This window comes from Oreochromis niloticus, linkage group LG17 (assembly GCF_001858045.2).
Source record: "Oreochromis niloticus isolate F11D_XX linkage group LG17, O_niloticus_UMD_NMBU, whole genome shotgun sequence".
NCBI classification, from domain to species: domain Eukaryota; kingdom Metazoa; phylum Chordata; class Actinopteri; order Cichliformes; family Cichlidae; genus Oreochromis; species Oreochromis niloticus.
Window position 1 is genome coordinate 25653444 of NC_031981.2, and position 20426 is coordinate 25673869.

General features: G+C 40.0%; 1 protein-coding gene across 1 annotated transcript in view; it reads right to left on the reverse strand.

Moving 5' to 3' along the window:
- The window catches only part of ghrhrb (growth hormone releasing hormone receptor b), a 74600-nt gene that overhangs the window by 30616 nt on the left and 23558 nt on the right, over positions 1 to 20426 (reverse strand). Inside the window, exons 3-4 of the mRNA XM_005468265.4 lie at positions 12778 to 12888; positions 6896 to 6996 (exon numbers count right to left, since the gene is read on the reverse strand). Coding sequence (XP_005468322.1) covers positions 6896 to 6996; positions 12778 to 12888 — 212 coding nt within the window. The remainder of the gene's footprint in view (positions 1 to 6895; positions 6997 to 12777; positions 12889 to 20426) is intronic.

Consider the following 20426-nt stretch of genomic DNA (forward strand, 5'->3'; position numbering starts at 1 on the left):
TTACAGCAGTTTTTTCCGAAGTCGCAAAAGTATGACGTCACAACATTCTGATTGGTCACTTGCAATGTTGATCCTGGAACAACATTTACTATGATGATCTGGGAACAACACCAACACGACGATATCAGATCGTGCGCACTTGGGTCCTCCTTCTTACTCCACACACAGTCAGCTCCCGCTTACCATGACGCTTTAGGCTGCTTCTGCTCAGCTCTGCTGAGAATTATTAAAGCGATGGTTGGGACTTCCAGTCAATTAATCAATTGATCAATCAGTTAAAACGTATTATAAATTTCAAAATCCTATCTGGTTGTCATATGTACTAGTGATGGTGAGATGATTGAGATGATTCCTCGTGATGAACTGAAGCTTTCCATTCAACTGGTCGACTCATGGTTCGAAGCACTGTGATGATTCATTTGCTCTACTGCGCCATCAAGTGAATGATTCTAGTGAAACAGGCTCAATGATTATAATGATGTGATGTGTAACCCTCTAAACTGAATAAATAAATAGTTTTCATGGTTATTTATCCCGAATATTGTCTCAGTATGTCTGATACAAAAGATACAGTGGAAACTATCAGGACAGAGTTTTGGTATGATTGTGTAACTGTGTAATCATGCTTATGTACATCTGGATAATGACACAAACTAGGTGTGGTGCTTCACTTTTTAATAAACTAAAAGACAGAAATCAGATTATAGGATCTGTGGTGTTGTTTATTTATATTATGGTACTTATCATTTTTCGATATTTATTACCGTGTATATACCTTATTAGGAGAGATGAATTTAAAATGTTGGTTCCATCGAAGAAGAAATGCTCAAGTAACTATGTAATACTATGTAAGACGTACATAATCCAAATCCACAACACAATGTGATTGGGCAATCATTTTTTTTTCGAATCTGGCGCAAACCGGCGAGCCAGTTTCTGAATCAGTCACGTGGTATGGACTGCTCGCGAGGCCTCGAACGTCACTGCATACGTAATCAAAGCAAGCCTTCACAAAAATTCCCCCGAGATTACACGACACACGCTTCAAAGCTTCGACACACAGGACACATCACTAATATGTACACATTTTCAGTGATATCACCTTTAATAGCAGGAAATTAACTCGGCTTATAATTAGTTTTCGCTTTTTTTTGCCAAATGTTTCAAGTAAAATATATTTGACAACAGCATAATAAAACTAGAAATTCTATTTTTGGTGTGCCACCTCAATATTTTTTTTTTTTTTTTTTTTTTTTTAGTTGCCCCAATATGGCCAACCCTATGAAAATATTCTGGAGTAGTGATGTGTCGGTCGCAAATGAAACGGCTCTTAGAGCCGGCTCTTTGAAGTGAACAACGTGTTGTTTTTTTTTCTTTCTCTCACCCTCTCTCTCGCACTTTTTTCCGCTTCACTCTGCACGCGAGCCTTGTGCTCTGCACTGGGCAGAGGGGGGAGGGGCGGTAGTTACACTCGCAGTAGCACAGGAACAGAGCCGAAGGGTGAGAGAGAGAAAGAGAGCCAGGGGCAACAACGTCACATTAGAAAGGTATAGTGATCATTCACAACTATTTTCAGTTGCGGATGATAAAGGATTCAGAAAGTTTATTCATGCAGGCCCATATGACAGAGAATGTGCATCTTCTTCTTTTTGTTTTCATATTTTAATTTATATTTAATTGTGTTGTGGTTTGCAGTGTTTTGTGTTGTTTCAATTTAAATTTGTTTAAAAGGAAAAAGCTGAAAATTTAAATAGTTAAAAGTTGAAATGTAAATAGTTGGTTTGTATATTATATGATTCATTCATTACATTTTATGTGGAGTGAGTAAATAAAAGCAGTAGCGGTTTTTGATACGGGCGACACGGGCGGTTGCCCGGGGCGGCATCGTGGTGGGGGGTTGTATACTATGCCTACTCTCTCTCTCTTCATATGTGTGTGTGTCTGTGTGTTTCTCTGGTGAAATTCAGTATGGTTCCGACAACAGTTTTATGTTAATGTACATGCCTTAATATGTTTTATGTATGTGTGTGTGTGTGTGTGTGTGTGTGGGGGGGGGGGGGGGGGGGGGTGCAGATGGAGTGTTCGCCCAGGGCGCCAAACAGGCTAGGACCGCCACTGAATAAAAGTATATTTACGGTGGCCCCTAGAGACAAAGCACCTACAAACTCCAAAACACGTAAAAACTCCAAAACACATAAAAACTCCATAGTACATACAAACTCCAAAACATATTCAAAACACAACAGAAGTGCTACAGGATGCTAGGCGCAGTGTTGAGCTTTTGTTACCTAGTGGCTACACAAGCCAGGAAGTACCAACGACCGGATTTGGTGTGTGGTAGTAGTAGTTGAATATATGTGTATAAATACACAAACAATACACATATGCTTTCAATTGTGTAATTTAAGTGATCTAGGTAGCTCTGTTTTGAAGTTCAGTTAACGCTAGAAATGTGTTATGGAGTTTGTACGTGCTTTCTGGAGTTTGTACGTGTTTTGTCTCTAGGGGCCACCATATATATTTATATATAAACATATATAAATAAAACCACGTTTTTTTTTTTACATTAGTAATTCCTTTTGTGCATAATTTTATATTGTTGTTAATAATAACAAGCTGGCAGCCAGTATCAGCAGCTCCGACCTGACCGAGTCCCTTTTCCTCTTTAATAGATGTTTCTCTGTTGCTTTTGTGTTTTTGTTTTTGTTTTTCTGTTGTGGAGTGCTTTCCCCCACAATGGAGCTCAGAATTCTATGGACAATGGTGTTCTTTATTACATTCTTTACGGCGTCTTTGTCCGGAGAGCGCGTGGAGGTCCGACCTCCCATTGTTTACAGCAGGGATCAGCTGTTAGCCCTCGGAGCCTCCGCTGCCATGCCTACCGCCGAGCAAGCTAACATCCCCCGCGAGGTGAGGAGGAAGAGACGCGGTACTCGGGCCGGGATCGGGCGTCGCAGTAAAGTAAGGAGGTACCGGCCAGCGATTCCATCTATTATTATGGGGAATGTGAGATCTCTCCCCAATAAAGCAGACGAGCTGGCGGCTCTTACCCGACATCAGAGGAGCTACAGGGAGTGCAGCCTGATGTGCTTCACAGAGTCGTGGCTAACTGCGCTAACTCCGGACTCACACGTAAACATGGATGGTTTTCATCTGATCCGGGCCGACAGAACAGCGGAGAGTGGTAAGAAGAGAGGAGGGGGTCTGGCTGTGTTTGTGAACGATAGATGGTGTAACTCTGGGCATTTATCTATCAAAGAGAAGCTATGCTGTAAGGACATTGAGCTGCTAGCGGTTAGCATGAGACCATACTATCTACCGCGAGAGTTTACACACGTGATTATGATAGCTGTGTATGTCCCGCCCTCTGCTAGCGCTGCAGCAGCCTGTGAGGTCCTGCACACTGTAACCAGCAGACTCCAAACACAGCACCCTCAGGCCCTTTTCCTGATCTCTGGGGACTTTAATCACATCTCCCTGTCCTCCACTCTCCCCACCTTCACCCAGTATGTTACCTGCCACACCAGAGACAATAAAACATTGGACTTATTGTATGCCAACACCAAGGAGGCATACAGCTCATCACCTCTTCCTCCCCTGGGGGGCTCAGATCACAATCTGGTTCATCTCCAGCCTGTGTATAAACCTCTAGTACACAGAGAACCAGTAGTGAAACGCACAGTAAGGAAATGGTCGGCAGAGACTGAAGAGGCCCTGAGGGACTGTTTCCGTTCTACTGTGTGGGACAACCTCTGCAGCCCCCTGGAGGATGACCTCAACAGCATCACAGACTGCATTACGGATTACATGAACTTCTGTGTGGACAACACCGTACCCATCAAAAAGGTACGGTGTTTTTCTAACAACAAGCCATGGATAAATCCTGAAATTAAGGCTCTCCTCAAGGAGAAGAAGAGAGTCTTTAGATCTGGAGACAAACAGGAGCTGAGAGTTGTTCAGAAGAAGCTGAAATGGAAGATAAGGCAAGGAAAGGAAAACTACAGGAAGAAGATGGAAGAGCAGCTGCAACAGGACAACATCACAGGGGTTTGGAACAGCCTGAAAACAATCTCAGGACAAAAACCAACCTCCCAGGCTGCAGGAGACCTGGGGTGGGTGAATGACCTAAATAAATATTTTAATAGGTTTGATCAACCACCCACCCCTCCCCCAGCATCGTCCCCCCTGCTGCAATCTCCTTCATCTTCAGGGACTGCCTGTCCTTCATCTCAGGACTTCACACCTCTCAGCTTCACACCTCCCAGCTCCCAGTCATTACACCCACTCCCGGCTTCTGTGGACTCCAACATACACACCCCTCCCCCAAAACCCACTCTCTCCATCTCAGCACTTCAAGTGAGGAACGAGCTTCGCAAGATCAAGGTGCGTAAGGCTGCAGGTCCAGATGGCGTCAGCTCCAGGCTCCTGAGGTGCTGCGCAGATGAACTGTGTGGCATCCTAGGTTATCTGTTCAACCTGAGCCTGTCACTGGGGAAAGTACCACAGCTGTGGAAGACCTCCTGTGTGGTACCGGTACCAAAGACCTCCCATCCCAAGGACCTCAGCAGCTACAGGCCGGTAGCCCTCACATCGCATCTGATGAAGACCCTGGAGAGGTTGGTTCTAAACCATCTGCGCCCCCTGGTGAGGTCTTCATTGGATCCGCTGCAGTTTGCTTACCAGCCTGGCATTGGGGTGGAGGATGCCATCATCTACCTCCTGCACCGAGCTCTGACTCACCTGGAGAAGCCTGGAAGCACTGTGAGGATCATGTTCTTTGATTTCTCCAGTGCTTTCAACACCATCCAGCCACGACTTCTGAGGGACAAGCTGGAGCTATCGGGAGTGGACCACCACATGTCCCAGTGGATACTGGACTACCTCACAGAACGTCCACAGTATGTGAGGTCACAGGGCTGTGTCTCTGACACGCTGGTCTGCAGTACGGGGGCCCCACAGGGAACTGTGCTGGCACCGTTCCTCTTCACCCTCTATACTGCAGACTTCTCCATCAACTCCCCACGCTGCCACCTACAGAAGTTCTCTGATGACTCTGCCATAGTCGGCCTCATCACAGGTGAGGACGACTCAGAGTACAGACAGTGGACTCTGGACTTTGTGGACTGGTGTCAGCAGAACCACCTGCTGATCAACGCCGGGAAAACCAAGGAGTTGGTGGTGGACTTCCGGAGACGCAGACCCACCACACTGACACCGGTGAACATCCAGGGAGTGGACATTGAGATAGTGGACTCTTACAGGTACCTGGGTGTTCACCTGAATAATAAACTGGACTGGAGCCACAACACTGATGCTCTTTACAGGAAGGGTCAGAGCAGACTCTACCTGCTGAGGCGGCTGAGGTCATTTGGAGTCCAGGGAGCGCTTTTAAAGACCTTCTATGACTCTGTGGTGGCATCTGTCATTTTTTACAGTGTAGTATGTTGGAGCAGCGGTTTATCCGCAGCTGAGAGGAAGAGGCTGGATAAACTCATCAGGAAGGCCAGCTCTGTTCTGGGATGCACCCTGGACCCAGTGCAGGTGGTGGGAGACAGAAGGACTCTGGCCAAAATAACATCTCTGATGGACAGAGTCTCCCACCCCATGCATGGAAATGTTGCTGAACTGCAGAGCTCCTTCAGTGACAGACTGCTGCATCCTCGATGCATGAAGGAGCGTTTCCGCAGGTCCTTCCTCCCTGCAGCTGTCAGACTGTACAATCAGAACTGCTCCCAACAAACATAATGTTTACATCAGCACTAACTGCAATAAGTTAACCAACTGATTAGCACTACAACCTGGTTTGCCTCTTATCTTATCTTATCTTATTTTTACTTAATTTAATAACTGTACAATACTCTGTATATAGTAACCATAACCATTGTCCTTAATGTAAATATTTAAGAAAAATTGTGTATGCTTCTGTTCTGTGTCCTGTGTACTGTCTGTTTGTATATGTATCTTTTTGGCTGCTGTTACAACCAAATTTCCCCTTGTGGGACAATTAAAGGATTATTCTATTCTATTCTATTCTATTCTATTCTAATAAATTAAAGCAACAAAACAACCGAAAGAGCCCGGCTCTTTTTAGTGAGCCGAGCCGAAAGAGCCGGTTCTCTAAAAGGAACCGGAAATCCCATCACTATTCTGGAGACGCCCTTGTTTATACATAAGGACCGCTCAATTATAGTTGATAAAATGCAGATTTGAAGATTACATGTAATCCCATCATTTTTAAGATTAGATAAGATTAGGTATATGTGTTTAGATTTTTTCATTTTGATTCATATTGTGAAATGTCCTGAAAAACAAACTAAGTATATTACATTTGTGTTACTCAAATGCAAAATGAAAATTATCAGTAGTTTTGTGCAGGATAAACAGGTTAGCTTGAGATACTGCGGTGAATTCACAGAAAAGCACTGGTTACAGTGCTACCTGTGCTACTGTTTTAGTAGCACAAGTTTCAGTTACCCTTTGTACAAAAATAGCTGTTTTTCAAGTAGCTACTTTTAACTTTATTACTTTGAGTGCATTTCAGAGATTGCACCACTTCATTTTTACTTGAGTAAAAAAGTTGATTTGGTACTTAAAATTTTACCATAGTATTTTTATCACAAGTATCTGTACGCAAGTAAAGAATGTCTGTACTTTTGCTTCCTCTGGAATCAACACAGCAAACTAAAATAAAATGAAAACAAACAAAACATAGTAAATAAATCACAATATATACAGACCCAGACAGTCTTCTGCAAACTGTAGCTGAAAAATGTGCAGGGTGCTAAGATCATTAAGAAAACTTTAATATTTTTATCACAATGAATTCTCTTAATATCAGCAGAAAAAAATCCAGCAAATAGTCCTGGATGTATAAGTCAGATTGAGGAATATCTACCTCTGGTTCGGTTTCTTCATCCTCTGGAATCTTACAGGCCTCTTCATAGGATGGGTAGAAGTCCGACCATCCTTTCTCAGTGCAGTTCCTATAGATGTAACCTAACACACACAAAAAAAATAAATAAATAGATGAAACTCAGCGGTTTATGCCAAGGCAAATACCACCAAAGTGTGGTATTTCAAATGATCCTGTTATTTGTAGACAGAAGTCTCATTCATCCCTTTTAAATAGGTTCCTTTCTTACTTTTTCAGTCATTCACATGTCAGTCCTAAGTGGCCTAACAAATGAAAAATATTCCTCTGAAATGACTTTGAGTTTAACATTTTAGTTTTGCTCATTGTTATATTTTCTGCATAGTCTGTTCTTTATTTACATATTCTAGCTATAGTTTATATTTTTTGTTTTCCGTGATGTTATATCCAGATTATGTTTTCTTTTTGAAGTTTAATTTATCATTTATTCCCCCAAGGTTTGTTTCCCTGCCTTTCTGTGTTCTCTGTTTCAAGTCTGCATTCCTGTGTCCAGTATGGAGGACCAAAAGGGCCACATGCATTAAAATAAAGAATTTTGTGCTTCAATAATGAATTGTGCAATAAAATTTGCATTAGAAAATTTATTTACAAATTCATTTTTATTCTTTTATTTATTTAAACAATTGTCCATGTGAACAAAAAGAAAAAAAGGTTATTCTGCCAGGTGTTATTCTTGAGAGTTTAACAGCAAAACTCAAACAGTGGATTCACTTTAGATTCATAAACTGGAAAAAACATTCCAATATAGCTGGATGAGGGTGTTCTTTGACTCAAGACTTTTGCACAGTGCAGTTGTGCAAATTACCAGCAACTAACCCCCCAACCCCCTTTCTTCCATTTGCCAACCAAAAAACAAATGGAAAAAAGTGTAAATGGACTGGAATCAGGGTTATATTCCTTGCTGTGTGCATCGGCACGTGCATTTTAAAAACTGGGACACAGATGCACAATAAGAAAACATTCATCCATCACTCTTATACACCAGCACCTCCCTATAAACACATGAATGCACATGAGCACAAATATTCTGAGAGTTTATCAGAAGAGATACTGCACCACAGCTCTTAAGATTCAATGGGCCACTCCATCTTCCTGTTAATAATGTGAAAATGCACCTCCTATGAAGCAGGCACGTGAGAACCACTTGTAAATGCTGATAACATTACCACAGATACAGTACATAACTACTGCTTCTACTAAAAATTACACCTTCACCATTTTAAATTTTGTTTGTCTGTCTTCCATTTCAGTTGATGAACCACTTCTTATTTTCTTTCTAAAATTTCTAACTGACAGCATATGCAACTAGTTTTGCAACTTTTCATTAACTGAAATTTAAAATGTCCATATATTTAAACAGCTGTGCGTTTCCCAGCTAAAGCAGAATTACAGATTCCATATAGAAAGCACCTACCTAACTAGTCAGAAGATTCAAACTCAGGATCTTCTTGCTGTAATGTGAGGTGAGGTGAGAGTTCTAACCATTGCACCACTGTCCTGCCATTTAACAAGCTTTTATTGATTCAGCAGTTTACGCAATATAATTCCACCCAGCAGAACACCATACCACAAACGTTACGGGTTATGATATGGGCACTTACATTTCTAGAGCTGTGAACAGCAGGCTGCTGAATTAGATATATATGTATTTGAGGCTGATTCCCTGGTCACTTGCCAAAGTAAATTAGTTGAAAATCATGCCATTCCAGGAACTGTTCAATTGATCAATGTTTCTCTACCGACAACAAAAGTCAGCTATTCAGGATTCATATATAACATGCTATGTCATACGCTGATCCATGTGAGAAACTGCCTATTATGCTTGCAGTCATTTTGGAGGAGCATCAGCCTTTTCTGTAGCACCTTCAGTCTTTTGGGATGCTGTGGATCAAGTCACATATTTATGTTTTGTTTGTGTACACATGAATATAACTTAAATGGTATGTGACTTCTTTTCACAAGTGTAAATGCTACTGGATCAAAGTGTGACGAATTATCGGACAATCTCAAACCTTCCTTTTATCGAAAGAGTAGTTGTAAAACAGCTAACTGATCATTTAAAGAAAAGTGGTTGATTTGAAGAGCTTTAGTCAGGTTTCAGAGCTCATCACATCACAGAAAAAGCATTAGTGAAGGTTACAAATGATATTATGGCCCCAACACTGGAGTCATCTGTGTGATTGTCCTGCTAGACCTCAGTGTTGTGTTCAATACTGTTGACCGTAACACGTTAATACAGCGCTTAGATCAGGCCATAGGAATTACAGGTACCATATCACTCCAATAGAGCACTTTGTCCTCAGACTGCAGGCTTACTTGTGGTTACTGGGATATTTTAAAGCAGAACAGGAACAGAGCCATCAGCTTTCACCTCTTCTGTGGAACCAGCTCCCAGTTTGGATTACTTTCAACATTACTTCCACTTCCAACCCTAACTGTATGCTTTTGATAAGCATATAGTTAGGGTTGGAAGTGGCCCTAAAGTGACCCTAAATCCTTCCTTGATTACATTGCAATGGGCCTAGGCTACTTTGGCTACTTTGTTTACATTTTACACAGGATTTAAACATAAAAATTTTGAAATTGGGATTGTATTTTGATGTTTGTGTTATTTTAGGGCATTAAAATAGCCCATTCCATAAGTATGCAAAGTGAGTAACATTTTAGTTGATCTCTTTAAACTGTCACTTGCTGGGCCAGGCAAGTCAAAATCCTGAATAAATCCAAAGTATTATTTGGAGTCATAATTTCTACTTTATCCAGTCAATGAATGACACAAATAATATTAGTCATTCCCTCATACACTTCATACACTAATACAATAGCTAATTTTAACATTAAGTTAAGGTTAACATTATTAACTGCCTGTGAATCCAAGGTTACAACAAAAACAAGAGATTAGAAACATGTTTTTATTAGATAACTGTAAGTATTAATGGAGATGAGGCAGGTGAAGGCTGCAGATGCTGGATTTGAATTAGCTGAATTCAAAGCAATGTTCTCCCACCATTGCCTGGAGTTAGAATAGTGGAGCTCAGTCACAGTGACCCTTATGGAATAAATGATGCACACAAGGTCACCAGGTATATGGTGCAAGTTTGTGTTTGTGAGAGGAGGATACAAAGTTTACACTTAAAAAAAAAAATCTGTTTCACTATTTGAAAATGCCTGTCCGACGCTTAAGCACAAGCGAGGAGAGTGTGGGTTTGAGTCGTGGGTGGATTTAGCGTTATCCAGCTGTATTAGCCTCAGTATAAAGTGGCATGTAGAGCCTGCAGGCCTGCAGCCGCAGCAAATGGCAGGATGTGAATGGAGGTTGAAGGCCAAGGCTCCAGGGAGGGCATTAGAGCTCACAATGCTATTCCTATCGAGCAGAGCCAACTCATTCCTGAAGGAAGGCTTATACAGTGAACTCTTTGATTTTCCAATTCATTATATTCTCCCACTGAAAAGCCTGGATCACCTGCACAGTTACAGAGCTGGACTTATCGGTACTGCCTGTGGAGGAGGAAATCCAGTGGGGTCCGAGAACCCACTAACACTGAGTTATGAGGTCATCAGCAGCTACCTCCGCCTCCTGATCCCTCCATGCAAAATATACGCTTAACTTTCACTCACAAGCTCCTCTGCATTTTTTTCTTTTTTTTCATTTAAGCAGTGTTTTATTCAACACTGGAAATTAGTCAAGTAAATCTTTTCTACACACAGCCTCTCACTTACTATGCATGTTCTCTGCTGCAACTACTTATTCTGTTTAGCAACAATTTAGCAACACAGCTGACACAACAAAAGGGCAGGCACTCAGTCACCAGTGATCTTAGAGCTATTTGATCAGTTCATATGAAAGTTTCATATCCTTTAGTACATTCAATAAAGCCACAACTTAACTTTTATAGTATGGATACTTTTGAAGTACAACATAATGAAGGTTTCCTAGCATTTCTGAAATCGCGTGGCTTAAATACAGAATTTAATTCAATTCATAAAATGTGAAACAACAGTCGACTCAAGGTGTTCTATATTGTAGGTAAAGACGCCACAACAACAGAGAGAAAGCCCCAACAATCAGACGACCTCGTGTGAGCAAGTACTTGGTAACAGTAAAAAAAGGAAATATCTCCTTTTAATAGGAAGAAACCTTCAGCAGAACCAGGCTCAGGGAGGGGGGAATCTGCCGTGACCACTTGGTGGGTGAGGGGAGTGAGACAACACACACTGGAGAGAGCCAGAGAATGATTAATAATGATTAAATTCCAAGTGGTGTATAAACACAGAGAGGGAAGAAGACACACTCAGTACATCATTGGAAATCCCCAGTTGTTTAGGTCAGTTGCAGTGTAACTACGGGGGGTTCAGGGTCACCATATTTTAAGCCTAATCCCTTAAATGTCTGTCCCCTAAATCCAAACTGGGAGCTGGTTCCACAGAAGACGGTAAATTCTTCTGCTAAAAAAGAAAAAGAGACAAAACAGGTAAAATAACAAAAATGTAATTCAAATGTAGTTGATCTTGGCTGTAAGATCTCTTCCCTTTGCACTTCTATACCAATTTTACAGCAATGCAGAGAACCTTCTGGGAGTGCATTAGAAAAGTTGCTTATCTAATGTGCACTGTTTTCAAAGTAAACTGCAAGTTTAGACATTGTTACGATCCATGATCATCTCCCGTGTTTGTTTCCATGGCTCCTGCCATAAGAGTGGGTGTGGGTGTCTGCAGGTTTCCCTCCTCCCTCCTAGGTGTGCGTGTGGGTGTGCTGTTGAGACAGGTGGAGACTGGAGAAGTTCCAGGGATTATCGGATGGCCTCTTAACCTCCAACTCACCTCACCCCTCCCCTTTCTCCTCTGCAACCAGCAAAGAGCCAGCTGTTTACTAGTAGCTTTGAGTCTGTGTTGCTCACGTGTTCTTGGGAGTGGCAGAAGTAGGGAGTCACACCTATGTTGTGTCGAGGTCTAGGCAACCCCAAGGCCAGGGTTGTTAAAGACATTTAGTGACGACATTACATTTTGTTTCAGTGGCTTATTTTTACATCTCATGTCTAAATACTGATATCTTCTTTGTCATTGTTTATCTTTCAGATATCCAGAAATGCATGTTTTTTTTTAATTCTTAGTTGTGTCTGTATCTATCTGTCAGTGATTTGTTGTTATGAGAGACTGAAGAGAGTCTATTATGTTTTCTTTAAACCAGCCAGCTGGATGAGTCAGGGTTCTGGAAAAGGTGAGGGTCGTGTAAACAGTCAGGACAGCATTACTTTCTACAGTGTGCAGTCTAGAAAAATGTAGTTTTTGTAAACCACTCAGTGAAAACATAACATTGGTCCTCAGAGATCTCTAAATATACCACAGTCACTTGCTGAGGTCTGAACTGAAAATGGACAAATGCAAAATTATGGTATTTAGGTTCAAATCTTCCTTTTAGTGGCGTCTAAAAAGAAGAAGAAAATCATTCTTTTGTTGAGTTCGCTCACACACACACACACACACACACACACACACACACACACACACACAGACAACATCAAGGAAGAAAACACAGTACACGCAAAAGCAGGAGGATAAAAAGGTCGCCATGACTGTTGGCAGCATTATTAATCACTTTGCTGTCCTGCCTCAACCAACGCTGATGTGAGTAGTTCTGCTGCAGGCCAAAATATAAAGTACAAATGTGATTCCTTGCAGTTTATATCAAGTTAGGATCCCTAACATAAGAAAATTGTTTTTAGATCATTGAAAAACATTGCACAAGCATCCCCAAAATGTCCAATTTTGGCACAGTAGCAATTATTTAAATTAGCTACTTAAAACAAAGAAAACTAATCATTTAATTTGTGGTGAAAGGGACTTACCTTGGTTATTAGGCAAAAGCTGCCAGATGCCAGAGGCACATGAGATATTGACCACCTGTCCCACCTCAGCATGATACCAGCACTGAAGGTTGTCCCAAACTGTTGGACAGCCTAACAAGGAAAGACAGTAATTACCAAACATTATAGAGTCTCAGTTAGCAGCACTAATACTTTCACAGCACAGGTGAGAACAGAAACATTGAATATGGTCAGACCATCATGAAAACATCAAACAATTGCAATGTGATTGAAGTGCAGATTTTTAGCATCAATTCCAAAACTTTGCATTAAAATCTTAGGAATTACAGGTTACAGATTAGGAATGACAGATTTTCGAGCTGTGTTCAAGTGCTCAAAAATGATTAGACGATTGATTAATAAGCAGTTTCATGGGCAGGGAAGACCTGTTCTATGAGCAGACATAAGCAGATATAACATATAAAGTGGATTCAGATTGTTGAATTTTTATTTCACTTTAATTTTAAATATGAGTTCAAAAGAGATGCCTGTGCAAGTGAGAGGAGTTATCATTAGATTAAAAAAACATGAACCATAAATCCATGAAAGAGAAAACATTTGAATTGGCCAACTCAAAAACTGATGCATTCTTAAAAAGAATAAATGCCAACAGCACCAAAAAAGTGCATGATGATAGATTTATTTACATAGTTAAGAAAAAGCCTACAAGTCATACAGTTGCATTCACAATTGGAAGTGATTCACTTGATCTTCATTAGTTTGAAACTGAAAGCTGGCTGTTTGTTGACTTTCCGGGCCCTGGTTGCCTAGGTAGCCCTTGGCAAAAACGTATTTACTACCAAGTAATATCTCAATCCTTGCTGTCATTGGTAATCGCTTAAGCTGTTTGCCAGGAAGTTGAGAAAAGTTTATCACCAATTTGTGTCACCTATAGCTGCCAAATGTCGTTCACTATCCATAGTCTCTGGTCACCACATCACTGCAAATCATTCCTGGTATGGTCAAAAGGTAAACCAAGAATGTTCTTGAGGAGGCAGGTGTTTCACTTTCAAAGTGTAAAATCAAGAGATACCTTCCTGAATGTAAAAACAGAGGTTTGCAACAAGGTGCAAATTCCCTAAAGCAAAAGAACAGGATACTCTTCAATGGCAATGTCAGTCATCCTTCAGCCTGGTACAGCATGCTTTTATTAAAAGTAGTTATTATATATAAAATTGAATGCAGAGAGACCCACAAACAAGCCACAACTTAAGGGAAAATAAAGGTTTGATAGACATCTCAAGGGAGGAAATGCAGCATTTAGTAATATCCATGTGTTCATGTACTCATTCACTGCATTTGGATTTTTATCCAATTATTAGAAACTATTTTATCTTTTAATACGATATTTCAAATCATGTGTGTTTATCCAATAATTTTGAGCCTCTGAAAATGTATATGTATAAACATGTACAAAAAGCCTATAATTATTAAACCCATCCATCCATTCGTTCTCTTCTGCTTATCTAAGTTGGGACGCCTTTATGATTTCACTTTACACATATTATTCAATTTTTTTTAAACATGAGTAATATCCAGTGACTGTGGTAACAGCACACTCTAAAAGAGTGTTACAGTTAAGGTGAAGGTTTTGTTTTTCAGGGGATCTTAAAAAGTAATGTGATACTTACCGGGTCTTAAAATGAGATAAATACAATCTCAGCTGAACTATAAAGCATGATACATTACACTGTGTCATTATTTATTTAGCAGAAGACAACACAACGTGCAGAACCAGTGTGTGGAAACACAAAGCACACCGTTATTGCTCCAAGAGGAGTTAGGAGTGTAAGTAAGCAAGTGTGATCACCTTTATAAAAGTAGGCATTTTAGCCATTTGCTAATGTGGCTTCAACTCAAACTCTACAGGTCTCAGTTAGTATGTTAACTATTAAAGTTCATGAGAGCACAATTAGAAAAAGATAAATCAAGTATGGCCTGTTGGTAAGACAAGACCAAAGTGGACATGTTTGACTGTAATGCAGAGAGCCATATTTGGTGAAAACCAAACACAGCATATCTGCACAAACATTTAATAGAAACTGGCAAGCATGTTGGTTGAGGAGATGTAATTTTGGGTTTGTTTTGCGGCCACAGGACCTAGATACATTTAAGTCATCAACCATGAACTCCTCTGTATGAAAATGATTCTAGAATGGAGTGTGAGGTTGTCTACCCGGCAGCTAAAACATGCTTTGAATATACAGTTTGTTTTTTTCATTTTGATATACTTTGTTAATATAATTAACCTGAAATCACACAAAAACCATAAAAGTGGGAAAAAGTTAGATTTTTTTTACTTTGACAAACCAACCAACATGTTTAACAAATCATTTTCAAAACTGGAAATGCAAATATATATTGTAAATGTTTTAAACTTATGCACAAATTTTGAACACAACAAAGTTACATACATCTATTTATATAACAATGCAGCCAATGTCTCGGCTGTTTTTTGTACAATTATTTAAAACTCTTTACAGAAACAAACACAACACTATACACTAATTACACACTCCAAACACACTAAATGTCTCACATTTCAAAACTCGCTCTCGCTCTCTCACTTGCTCCAGTCACTCCCCAAATTTTCCCCTTTTCCTAAGTAACCAAATGCCACATGTTGCCATACTCTAAACGTAATGACAATGTTCAGGAAAAAGCATTGTGCAAATTATTTATCATAACTCTGGTTTTACTCTTACAATTTAAAAACTGGTATGTAGTTTGAAGTATACAAGGTGAAATGGAGACTCAATAAATCAGGCTGCATCTTGCTGTTACATCATCTTAAAAGAGTCATGTGATTTGGACACACCGGTGTGCCTGTCAACTCCAGATAGAACTATGTATAAACAAATGCTCAGTGAAGCAACATTTTGAAGCTGAGTGGGCCAAAATTCCCCTAAAATGATGTAATGGGGTCATAAAGTCATAGAGAAATTACTTCAAGTTACTACTGCTAAAGTTGGGTCTGTAAGCTATTGAATCATGGGGCATACTCAGTTCTTTACAGCACTGCAGAGTCCTGTAAAAAAAGAAGTATGTAACATGAATGTTCCTATGTGTCATGTTTGTGCCATGCCATACAGTAAAATATTGTATGTCCTGTTGTTACTCCTGTAGCGTAGTTTTAGAAGTTCCTTCGTTAGAACATTGGGATTCTGCAGGTACTACAGGATTCAGGGGTGTTATTTTTAACTGGGTTTTCCCCACTATGGGAAAGTGAAAAGGCATTTCATTTGGTGTCGTCCTCAGCCCTCCTCTCTAGCCACACTCTGTCTCTGCTGTTCCCCTCACTTGCCTGATGAGCTCTCCCTGCAGTCTGCATTGCTCCAAGCGAGGGAGGCATGGAGAGGGTGGCAGGGTATAAAAGAGAGCAGTAATGAGGATTCCGTCTCTCCACCACCACGTCTCGTACATCAAAGCTCCTTGCTCCTGTGTCAATTAAAAGAGCTATGCACAAAGACACCCCACCACTCATTCATAATAAAACACAGCTCTTGGCTAGTGCTGGAAGATTGGCTGCCAAAGCAGTGATGAAGCAGACATTGGACCCCCGTAATCCCCACCACACCCACCGGCTTCTGCATCATAACTATTGTCCATGAACGCACTAACCTAGACTAAGCATATGCTGTTTTGAATAAAAACTGCATGATGCTATGTTGTTAATGTAAATTCGTTAATGACCTTGCAAATAATGAACTGCCACAAAGAGACTAAGGACTGGTTGGTACTAATGAATGCAGTGCTTTTATTCAACTTTGGTGTGTGTAACTGCACTCCATAGGCAAGATGGAACCCTTCATATGTGCCAATAAAAGCATTACAGGATGACGCAATCGATGAATGGCAGGTTCTTCTTATTCGGTATTATTAGTTGCGATTTGTGTTCTATTAACAGAAAGTATCCATAGCAGAAAGACCTTTGTTTTTTCATGCTGTCAGTAATTACTTCCATCAGAGACCCCATAATTCTAGTAGGATCAATGGTCTGTGTGACAGATTGTTATGTAAAGAGCATCATTATGCTCACCATGCATGAACATCTTACTGATGCACACCTTTGCACATTTCAGCATAATAGGCCCTATGGCAACAAGGCAAACAAAGTCTCTGGTTTCTAGGTTTGTGTCACAGGTTTTTTTTTCATTGTCAAACAATGTGATTTTTCTCCATCATAATAATGCATTCATACCGGGCTGACATAATAAATAAAACAAAACAAAACAAAACAAGAAAGCATCCTAAGATATGCGCACATGGTTAACAAGATTACCCAAAGCCTTAGCGTAATATTTTGTTGCACGTTTGCAGAGATTAGTTAAACACACACACACATACACACAGTCTGAATTGAATTAATTGAAATTTGTTTTATTATTAGATACGATTTTCTCTATTGGTACAAGAAGATACAGAAAATCTGAAGTAATCAAAAGTATGAAACAGGTTAACCCTAACTTCTTAGAGAGAGAACACGAAGAGGTGAGGCTTATCAAAAATTAACTGGTACAATTTAATTCACACTTGGTATGTTTGAGACCAAGTTTGTGTTGTGATACAAATGGAATGCAGCAAATAGCCCAATTCACCTGCTACAGTAAGTGATACTGTGCAATGCAGTACTTTGGTAAGGTAAAGATTTGAATTTTGTTGCTCTGTTTTCTTAGATATGTGGATTGGAATTTTTGTAAAGCGGAACCCTCCAGGGATAAAGTAAGCTGCAGCGCGAAGCTGATTGCTAGGCTTCACCTTTACTAATTCAAGTCACTCAACTTGACCACTTGACTATGTTTGGGTTGTCTGTGCTTTTTGGAGCATTTCTAAGGAAATTATGTGGTGATTATTAAGGCCTACTGTTTGGCATTGGCCATCCAAGAAGTTGATGGACGATTTTCTAACTTTTCTTTAGTCTGTTACTAATTAGCAGATGTGGAACTGTGTGTTTTGCAGTTTTACAGTTCATAGATACAGCCTACTAACCAAGTTTGCTACAATTAACTGATAAATATGCACTTTAAGCTCTCATGGGCACTTATGGCTCAAAACATAAGGGTAAAAAAGATCAATGAGAATTCAAAAAGCATATACAAGTAAACAGTAACTGTCTGGATTAGCCTGATGAAGGTTTAATCATTTCTGACGACAGCTGAAGGAGAATTACACTAACTTAGTGTCAGTTAAAACATATTTTCTGTATACCCCTTACACTGCCTTTACAATATCTTGAGATTATTCCTATCTGGTTACAACTACCCCCTGCTATCACTGTCTGGTGTTTCATGGTTCAATAAAAAGCATGTACATTGCTGCTGCTGTGACACTATTACTGATATTACAAAAAAGGGACCTCTGATACATGTACCACAATATCAGCCCTTTATTATCATTGCATTGTGATGAGGGAGAATAAGAGTTGGAAAAAAAAACAGAGCATGAGCAAAAACAAGAGACAGAGGACAGATACTCAAACAAAAAGTTCTTGAACAGAAATCTTGAACGCCACATGTGTAGTTTCACTGACAGATTAGTCAATGTTTTATCTTCTTTTAAACTGAGCAGACATTTTTACTCCCCAGACGCATCTAATCTCCCTCCTCCGTCCTACACAGACTTTGAACTGCAGATAAAAAAGCACCTGTTTAGACAAGACAATGTCCTTAGCAGCCAGCATTTTACTGAACAGTTGTCAGCAACAAGTTACTAAAGCCAAGTGACAATGAAGTTAAAATTACATGGATGCGAATTGGTACAGTATTGTTCAAACGTCTTTAGTCACTCTTCATTTCTTCATATTTTGATGGGAAAATGGGAAATTGGTGCCTTCTTGAAACATTTGCAAACATAGATAGAAATACAACATATAAGTCAAAAACTGAGTTTGTACAATTCCAACAAGTTTGAAAGGCGATATTTGTTTTGACCACCTCTATTCTTCAGCACAGCCTGAACCTTCCTTTCTAGTAATTTCTTTAACTAGTCTTTGGGAATCGTTCTCTAGGATTTTGAAGGATATTCTGAAGCTACTCTTTGGATGCTGGCTTTTCTCCCTGTTGCCTTTCCTTACTGGCTTCTACAGCCACCCTTTACTGACACCTTTTCTGATGATGTTGGAATAGAAACTGTTCCCACAAAGTTAGGAGCATGACATTCTCCAAACTGTCTTGGTGTGCTGAAGCATTAAGAGTTCCTTTTACTGGAATAAAGGAGCTGAACTAACTGTGAAAAAACAAGCCTATGACATAATAATAATAATACCCCCTCCACTTTGTACAAACTTTGCACTTGGCACAAAGCAGTCAGGCCAGTACTATTCTCCTGGCAAACACTAAATCAGACTTATCCATTGGATTGCGAGATGAAAAAGTGTAATTGTCAGAAATGGAGACAGAACATGTCTCCATTGCTTTGAAGTCTAGTGGTGACATGCTTTACACCACTGCATCCAATGCTTTGCATTTTGCTTGGTGATGTTAGGTTTGGATGCAGCTGCCCAACCATGGAAACCCATTCCATGAATAATACCATTAACAGCTAACTGTGAAATATTTAGTACCGAGGGCATTTCACGACTGGACTTGCTGGACATGTGGGACCTTATTGGCAGGACCTTGTGACACTACGAGCATTGAAGGTATTTGACTTTGTGACATCGGATCCTTTTCTTCAGAACAATGTTATTCCATTTGGGTTATGTAATGTTCCTGCTACTTTCCAGAGTTTTGTGCATAATGTGTTAGCTGCAGTAAATAATTGCAAAGCCGGTCTGGATGATGTACTTGCCTACTTGTCTGCCCACGTGAAAACACTGTCTTTAATCTGTTTCTGGAAAGCTTCACTCACTTCGTTTCGATGCCTAGGCAGGCTGCCTTTGAATCTGCTAAGGCATTATTGTGTAATTTGGCAGTTCAAGCCACAACCAATTTTACCCTTCCCTTTAAACTTAAAGTTGATGCTAGCTTATCTAGTGCAGGCACTAAATCATCCCATCTGCTACTTTTCCAAGTTAACAAACACAAGCTGAACAACAGCAATACTAAAAAGGAAGCTTTTGCCTTGATGATTGCTTTGCAGAAATCTGAAGTATACATTGTGGTGATCCCATCTTCTGCAGTATTTTAACCTGCAGATTGATCATAAAAAGATACTGAAAATGTAATTGCAGATATCTTGTACAGACCTTTCAAGTTATCTAAATTAAACACTATTATTAAACATGATGTTTAATTTTTGCTGCTGTTGTGTTTTGTTTCATTTTGTGTAACTCGTGTGTTCTTTTGCAAATATGTCTGTATTGTATAGGGAGAATGTGGGCTGCTTAGACTGTGGAGGTGCCCAGCTGTGATTGTTGTAGCAACACTACAGCTTACTGGAACCAAGCAACATAGCACGAACAGAACTTATAGCTCTAAACCTAAAGTACTAGGTCAAAGACGCAGGACCATAACACCTGTTTTAAGTCCAAATCCAACTATATTTCAGTTTTCCGCATTTATCCACTCCTGTTACATTGTGCTTTACAACATACAGATTAAGGCAAAAAAAACCTTCATGTAATGAGTCTGCATAAATTTAATGTGTAAAGAAAGTACCTATATTTCCCAGCAGTTTTCACTAACATTTTC